We start from the raw sequence: 9,097 nt of genomic DNA on the forward strand, positions 1-9,097 counted from the left end.
TCACTATCCATTATTCTATCACATTTGTACCCATTTTCTCTTCATAACAGTTCCACTTTTTAAAATTTCATTTTTTTTAAAGCCCATAAATAGAGGTTTAAACCTCTCATTTGAAATTTTTTGAGTACTCTAAAATTCTCTCTATAACAAGGGGAGGATCAAAGAGAGGCTGATAAGAGCCCCAACCCCATATATAATTTAATTTTGAACCCTTAAAATCATATATAATTTAATTTTCAACCCCCGTCTGTAACTCATCCTTCTCAGCACCTTATTGCATCCATCACCAAAATGTTTTCTAGAGCTTGCTCTGACATTTCTCCACAACTTCTCATTTTCCTAGATTAACGTCTCCTCATAACCCTCTACACAATCAATTTATTGACAAAACATAATTTAACCATATATAATATTCCTGTACATATAACAGATATATACACTAAAAACATATAAATATGCATAAAATAACCCATTGGTCTAAGGATCATTTGAAAAATGTTAAATAGAACTTCTTAAAGGAGACCTTCACTTTCAAGCAGGGATGAAGTCTATTTAGCCTACGAAACGGTGGTGGACCTACCAGTAGCATTCAAAGTTTTGCAAAGCCAAGATTCCACCAAAGATAACAGGGACAACAGAATCATACAATTCCCAAATTTCTTTCAACCAGACCATAGAGGCATTTTGTAGAAAAACTCGAGCATGATACTAACTGAGTTATTGACAAATCATAAATATGCTTACGAACCCTAAACAACCGCAACGCATAAGTTAGCTAAAGTTTCTCTGTCAATGATTTATGTCTGTTACTACTGTAATAAAATATCGTGGGAATTCTACAATCAACATTGTTTTTGGTTTAAGTACATAAACGAACATGCATACATACAACAGCACGAGTGAATTCACTGACCATACATTAAAACGACACCACTGCACATTGACTTCCTCTAACTGACACAAACTGCAACTTCTCACGCCGTACATTCTACATCGAACTGATTCAGTCAAAATTTTGGAGCATACCAGATTTCCCAGTATAAAAATGGTTGAACTTTATGCATATCCCAATAAAAATGCCATTGCTGCCAAGAGAGTTGTCAACAAACTAAGTGTGGAGATAAGCTGATGGGAACTGCCGTTAGGCAACCAAGGATAGGCGTCGGGCGGTGGCATAACACAATTATCTCCATTGAAGTAGATTCTTCGAGCGAAAGCCCAACCCTTCTCAAAAGTGAAAGTTGCTTTGTCCTTTCGGAAAAGTAGCTCTGACTGCACATTACCGAGCTGACCAGCTTGGGAAAGCAAATCGTTGAAAAATTTAACACCCCATAACATGGCAGTATCATCTGTTGGTTGAACAAAAGTTAACCCTTTAATCACCTTTTAAAATAATAGAATATGTAATCGCATTCTTTAACAGTTACGAAGCCAAAGAAAAAGTAACATATTTCCTATTTACATGTAACATTTGCTGCAATGCATTACCACAAAACAGCAATATTGAGCAGAGACGAGTTCTATGCAAGCTATCAATGATGACATAAGATGCAAAGAGCACAAAACATAAATAAATAAAAAGACCAAGATCGATTGAACTTACTTATTGCAGTATACGGAGTTAAAGACTTGTAGTTAAAGCTGAAAATCTGGGTGAGATTGTCGAAGTTGGGATGTTGCACAACTAAGTTCCACTGTGTATAGTTCATATTATAATTGAAATTAGTAATTGTGACCTTAACCCGCCAATACTCCTTGTAGTTTAGCTTAACATGCCAATGAACTCGGACCGGACACATATGACTTGTACATTGGACCAAAGGTGCATAGTTATTCTTCCCTGTACTTGGAACAACCGATGCTATATGCGGAGCTTTGGGGCTGCACATTAGCAACAAAAAACTTTAGGAAAGCAATAAGGATTCAAGATAGCAATCATCCCCAACTAACATACACTGAGCAACAATTATCGGCATTTTGGTTGAACAAACTTACTCTACACAGCTCCCAGGCTGAGAAGTATTTTGGCAGCCACAAGCACATTGCGGGCAAGGTACTATGGTTTCATTATAGAATGATGAGAGAGAGACGCAACAAGTAGGTGTTTTCTGAGCTAGAAATTGTGAATACGTGCAAGTAACATTCCAAGTCACTGTAATAAAGAAGCAATGTCAATTACAAGCATCCATACTGATACAATTCAAATTATATATTAGGTGAGAAAAATTGTTTCCAAAATCTACATTGTGCAAAGCAATTAACAAGCCCAATTTATCAATTATTAATGCTGAATATCGATAAAATGAGCGTCCAGAAAGAAAAGCTTCATTTGCCAATGATTTCTTTCTGCAATGAGTTGGCTATAATAAAATTTCAGCCAATGGCGTGATAGCTCAGCATGCTACTTTTACAAAGTTCGGTGATGTAAAATGTGACATGTGGCATACCTAAAAGAAAGTGAATATCTACATAACATTCAAGATCTTAATCAAGTAACTTACTCAAAGCTTGTGTGACTCTTCTTTTGTCCGCGGTAACAAATCTACTGGGTTTCACAATTTTCGCTGGACCACAAGTATAACCGGGCCCTGGTGCCTTCAAAGTGAAGTTTTTTGGAACTCTAACTGTCTTGTTTGTAGTTCCAGCTTGCCCCACACTCACCTGGAATGAGCTTGCTGCCGTAGCTGGATCTTGTACCCATGAGTTTAGCACTCCCCCTTTACAGCAATTCGCAATCTGCTGATTATAAGGTGTTCCTGGCAATAAATCCACGACTGTTGGGTCCTTCTTACAACAATGTGGAATGTTCCCTTTGAATCTTGAACAATCCCCTTGTTCAGTTGTTTGTCCTCCCATCATACTCCAAATCACCTCCTTCTTAGACCATTTCCAACCTAATGTCCACCCTGGTGCTTGGATGTGACGGTACTGCTGGAAGTTAAAGATTGTGACAACTGCCTGCTCATTACATCAAGAATTTAGTCACATTTTCAGCCAATGCGGACAAGAGATAAACCATATCTAAGCCAACAAGATACCCTTTTTTCTGCAACCCCTTGTTTTTTCATTTTCAGTGTTACAGTATTAGTTCAAAAGATATTTGAAATCACAACCAAGAAATACGAGGTTCTGACTTTCATACTACCCCACACTAGATAGCTAAATCATCAAATTCTAGCTTCTTACATATAACAGATGGAAGAACACTTACAACATAGCCATCAGCAGTCCAACTCATGATATCCCATTTGATTGTGATATTTCCATTAGGATCCAAAGGATCATAGGCTTCTGAAAATGAGTTAAATAAAGAGAATCATAACAAATGTATACATTTTCAATACTAATCATCCATTAAGATACATTTAGAAATAAAGAAGCAAATCAATATCAGATAATCACTAGACATCAAATAGTAGAGGTCCAAAGTTCAAAAGTTCATTTTCTCACTAAACCAATAATGCATGGAAACTGTATGATAAGACATTTAAGTTGTCTTCAAGGGAAAGGAAAGTTATGATTCTAAATAAATGGAAATTACTAAAATTTCATCATTAACTGCTAAATTTTTCCTAAACCCTTCAATCTAAAGACTACCATTTTTAATCACAGTTAGTTGAATTTCACAACTTGCTTTGTTCATTAAGATAACAAAAGAATCAAGATTTCGATAGAAAAATCATAGCCTATTATGGAAATATAATTGACAAGTTAAATCTCCGGCAAAACCAACAAAAATCCATTAACATAAACGTAGGAAAAACGACTCAAAAGACCATAAAGGGAAGAGCTTTCGCATAATCAAAGAAAACCCATTTTACCAACTTCGTTCAAGAATCAAAATACCATTTAAAAAAAAAACCCAAATATTCCAACTTTCCAGACAAAGAAAGAGAAAGTTTGTACAAACCTGTTGCAGTGAAACTTGAGAAAGAGAGCAAAAACAGAAGCAAGACGCTGAAAGAGCTTAGGTTGAAGAAAGATCTAGCAATGAACAAAAAAAGATTAGACATTTCTGTAGGATTTTAGGAGTCTTCTTTTGTTATTGACTTCGGTTCAAGATCTGTGGCAGACAGGGAAGACTCAGAGAGAAGAACGGAGATGAGTAGCTTTTTCGTCCAACAGGACATGACACGAAAGTTTAAGACTTTGAGTTTAAGTAGTGGAACACTTTAATCTCACTGTAAAACGCCTTTTTTCTTTTAAATTATGAATTTGTTTTCATTAATCATGTGATATATAACTTTAACATCAACAATCATTAAAAAAATATAAATAATTTCTTTTTCATCTTAGCAAATCACAGACTAATTTGTTTTTGTCTAATCTTGCTTATAGCATAAGGATGTCATAATTTAGTATTAAATAAACATGAATTTTAGTTCCATCAATATTAATAGTGTATTGTTCAAAAGGACCCGCCATTATTATATAAATTTAAATATAATTAAAAGAAGTATACATTTAATCAAAAATCAAATCATATAAAAAATATTTGAAAGAATTCGAACATCTTAAACATAAGTTATATTTAAAAATTAAATCATTCAATTTAAATATGAATAAAAACAAATTAATTTAGACTTAAAAAATCAAATTATCATCAACTAAATTTAATCCTCGATGTTAATTTTATATATATATATTCATCCACAACATATAATTTAAAATAAAAATGAAGAAATTAGTTAAAAAAGCAAAACGCATGATAAGGTATTGAATAATATGGCGTATGAAACACGGTGTGTGAAAGTGGGAAGAAAATGGATTATATAGATGGATGTTTGCTTGCTTGATTAAGGAGGTTTGAAATAAAGATTGGATGATGGGTGACAGTTGTTTGTGAGTTAATAGAAAATGACAGCCCCATACGCAGGTTCTAGAGGAAGCTAAGCCAGTCATGCTTGAGTCGTCGGCGACACGCAATGCTTGCTAATAGTTCGTCTGTCATTCACTAAACTCACTGTGCTGCTTCTTTTAGCTATTAATATATTCCGGGTAGGACCATCAATCCTTATGAAATGAGACAGTATGTTATTTATTGTTCTTATTCTAAAATCTTATAATTAAGGGAAAATGTAGATAATGGTCCCTCCTCCCTTTTGGAATGGACAGACCTTTTTTTAGCGGTTATATGTTTTATCATTATATTTAATATTTATTAATATATAAAATTTTTAAATATTAATATAAGAGAGAAAATATAAATTTGTTCATTTCTTTTAAATAATGTTAACCAATCAATAATAAATAGTTTAAATAATAATTTGGGAGTGTTTTTATACATTAATTTATTTAAATATTATTTTAAAATAAAAAATATGTAAAGGAAATGAGCATAGATTTTGAATTAATTTGTAACATATAAATAAATCTTTAAATACGTCATTACAAATTAAAATTAAAGTTATTTAAATGATTTTATTTTTTAAACTTTTTTTCCTTAACTATTTGAATAAGAATCTTAAATCAACCCACAGGAAAAGAGTTTGATCTTAAATACATAACTTAATGTGAAGGTTAAGATTGAACCATGTTCGATTATAAATTGTAATATCTGATTCAATATATAGTTATCACATGCATTTTTTATTTACATTTGTAATTCCTTTAAAACATACTAAAAAATATTAAATGAATTTATTTTTTTAACACTTGAAAAAAAAAGAGAATTTTATGTGATTTATTAACTCATAAAAAATTGTTAAATTTTATAATAATAAATATATAATATACTTCTAAATACAAAATATAAAAACACACAATTTTATCTTCTTCTTTTTTTTTTCTTTTTCTTTTTTTTAATTTTCCCTTCCCTCTCCTCTCTTTCCCTTTCTTTTCATTCCGACGTCCAAGCCAACCTTCCCCCAACGGCCAGCTGTCACGATTTTAGGGTCTAATATCTATAGTACCTAATGTATTTACTTTTTACATATGTTATAGATTTAGGGTTTAAATTTTAAAATTTAGCATTTAGTGTTTAGAGTTTCTCTTGAATAGGGTTTAAAATTTTAAGATTTAGTGTTAAGGCTTACAATTTTATGATTTTATGTTTGGGTTTACAATTTAAACTTTTGTGTTTAATGTTTAAATTTTAAAGTTTAAGAATAAATTTATTATGCAATTATTTATAGAATTCAAATAATTAAAAGTAAAATCAGTCAATAGAATATATATATTTAAAAATATATTTATGAATGAATTATAAAAATCATTAATAAAAACAAGGAAGAGAGTGGGTCGGGTTAGCGTGGACCAATTATGTATATAATCACAATTAGTGTATTGTGCTTCCAATAAGCTGCCTTTTAGGGCCAGTTTGATATTAATTTTGCTTTTGAGAATTACTTTTAAAATTTTCGTTTTTGAAAAAAAGTATTTTTCAAATGTATTGTGAAAAATATGATTTGTTAATTTTAAGTGTTTGAAATTGTTATAAAAATTACAAAGAGAAGTTAAAATGTTTATGTGATACATGAGGTTGAAAATAAAAAAAATAAATTAATTTAAATAATATTTAAATAATTTAATATAATAATACATTAAATATTTAAATAATTTAGTATAATGATATATAAAATATATCAATTTAGTTTGAGTGTTACTATTCTTTTTTAAATAATTGTAACCTTCTGTACATCAATTTAGTTTTTTTGGGGTGAAAAATAGAAGTATATTCAATTAAGCTAAATCACTAGGACATTCTTCAAACAACTTTAAGCCTTTTTAGCCAACTTAGCTATTTGATTAACTTCTAAATTTTCATATCTTGGAATATATTGTAGTGGCCAATGATCAATAGTCTTCAGATAATGTTGAATATGTCTTATTAGCACCAAATTGGAGGGCTTCGAGTTAGACTCCCTTATAGCTTCAGTGACTCCCAAGCTATCTGTTTGCAACAAAACTCCTTCACATTGCTTTCCTTGTAGAAGTGGCAGTCCATTTAAAATGCCCTATAGTTCTGCGTCATAAATGGTACATCTACCCAACCTTCGATTGAAGCCCATTATCCACTCCCCCTGACCATTTCTCAATACTCCCCTTGCAACAGTATAACTTGAATCCACCTTAATCAAACCATCCATTCTTAAATGCACCCACCTACCCGTCTTGTCGTACATGCTCCCTAACACTTGCCTTATATTAGGCATTGTCTTGGGAAGACGTGCATACTGCTCGGCCTAACTAAGAGAACTCTTGATGTTTTCTTCTACACTCTACGACAAGCCTTGAAAGATATGGAGATTTCTATTTTTCCAAATACGCCAAGCAACCAAACCAAAGAAGATCAGCCACTCAACCCCTCCAATGACTAAGTTGTGACAATTTTTCAAATTATTCAAAATCTAGACCTACGAATTACTAAAAAAGAAGATCTCTTGCTCCTCAATTGGGACTACCTAAGTCCATACATCCCTTGCTGACCTGTAATATCAAAGAGCATGAATAATATCCTCCAAGGCTAACCTACAAGCCGTACAATAATTATAACAATCCGATTTAGGGCTTAGTCAGAACAGTGATCTCGGGACCACAAATTCGAAGTTAACAAGATTATTTTATTATTATTTTGATGTTCTAGTATTAATATATTAGTGCATGAAAAATTTGGTGAGCTAATTTTAACGTTTGTGAGGCCAATTGTTAAAAATGATTAAATCGCATAAAGTGCAAAAGTCTTAAATTGATAGCTAGGGGTGTTAAATAGTTAAGAACCAAAATTGGGGGTCTTTAAAGGGCAATTAATCCCTTTTTAAAAGTTCTTGGCCAGCCATAGAGTCAAAGAGGGGGACAAAATCTTTAAGTTTGGTATGTTAGGTGACTTAATTTTGATTAAAAATAAAGAAAAGTTGTCATCTTTTCTTTTTTTCTCCTATACACCACCGAAAATTTCAGCCATTGTTGGGGTTTAAGAGCTTCAAAATTTTCAGCAACTTTGAGCCCTCTCAGGTAAGTGATTTTGATAATTTCTCTTAATGATTTTTACATTTTTAAGACCCTCGAAGCATGACTTTCAAATGAGGGGTCTATTTTGCAAAATGATTAAGAGTTTAGGGTTTTTTCATGAATGGATTTGTGATGTTTGCTGAGTTTTTATGGAATAATATGAGTCTTAGTTGTGTAATAGACAACTTTTGTGAAAGGTGTTAGCATGAAAACACCTAAAAGGATTATTTTGCATGTTAGCATGAAAACACCTAAAAGGATTATTTTGCATAAATTGCAAAATAAGTGATAAGTGTGTGAAATAGTGAGAATTTGATGTTGCCATAAGAGTAAAAAGAGTTCAACTATGCTTAAGATACGAAGAAATTCGATAAGAATTGATTTTCGAGCATAGGGGTAAAATGGTTATTTTGTCAAAAGTCTAGGGGCAAAATGGTCATTTACCTAAAATGTGAATTTTAGATTTCCAAATTGTATTTAGTGACTTAATGAATGCATTTTTCTATTATAGATCAAGAATTGCCAAATCCGACCCTAGACCGGGGGAAGGCCAAGCGAGTAGATTAATTGACAAGTTGTCTACATTTTGTAATCCGAGGTAAGTTGTACATAAATAATGCAACTACATTGCTAATGTATGTGTCGAATTGCATTTAAATTTAATATAGCATGAATTGCTTGATTGTGAAATCAAGAAAGTATGATGATAATAGAGATAGTAGAGTTCCTGTCGAACCTAGGAAATAAACTGGATATTCATGCCGTGACATTAGGGTCACATGTGTGAGCTAGAGTAAGACATGTCTGGGACATGCATTGGCCACATTATGAGAGCCAGTGTAAGACCATGTCCGAGACATGGCATTAGCATTGAGACGAGAGCTAGTGTAAGACATGTCTGGACATGCATCGGCCTCGAGACGTAAGCCAATGTAAGAAATGTCTGGGACATGCATCGGCTACTAGATGTGTCAACGTAAGACTATGTCTGAGACATGGCATCGACACATATATGTGAGAGCTAGTGTAATGTAACACCCCTAACCCGTATCTAACTCCAGGCAGGTCTCAAGGCATTACCGAGACTTTACACTTTCGGTACACGAACTCAGGTCACAAAATTTCATTTAAATTTAAAACCTTTCAA

At 32.5% G+C, this 9,097-nt stretch overlaps 1 protein-coding gene across 1 annotated transcript; it reads right to left on the bottom strand.

Moving 5' to 3' along the window:
* Window positions 1–771: 771 nt before the first annotated feature.
* Window positions 772–4,786, bottom strand: LOC107951886 (COBRA-like protein 1). Its single transcript, XM_016887056.2, has 6 exons — window positions 3,911–4,786; window positions 3,212–3,291; window positions 2,502–2,958; window positions 1,996–2,152; window positions 1,604–1,881; window positions 772–1,349 (listed from the first exon to the last, which is right to left on the bottom strand). Exons 1-6 carry the CDS (start codon window positions 4,011–4,013, stop codon window positions 1,057–1,059), a joined length of 1,368 nt encoding a protein of 455 aa, XP_016742545.1. The 5' UTR covers window positions 4,014–4,786; the 3' UTR covers window positions 772–1,056.
* Between the last annotated feature and the right edge of the window lie 4,311 nt (window positions 4,787–9,097).

The sequence above is a fragment of the Gossypium hirsutum genome, chromosome A07, assembly GCF_007990345.1.
Source record: "Gossypium hirsutum isolate 1008001.06 chromosome A07, Gossypium_hirsutum_v2.1, whole genome shotgun sequence".
Taxonomy (NCBI): domain Eukaryota; kingdom Viridiplantae; phylum Streptophyta; class Magnoliopsida; order Malvales; family Malvaceae; genus Gossypium; species Gossypium hirsutum.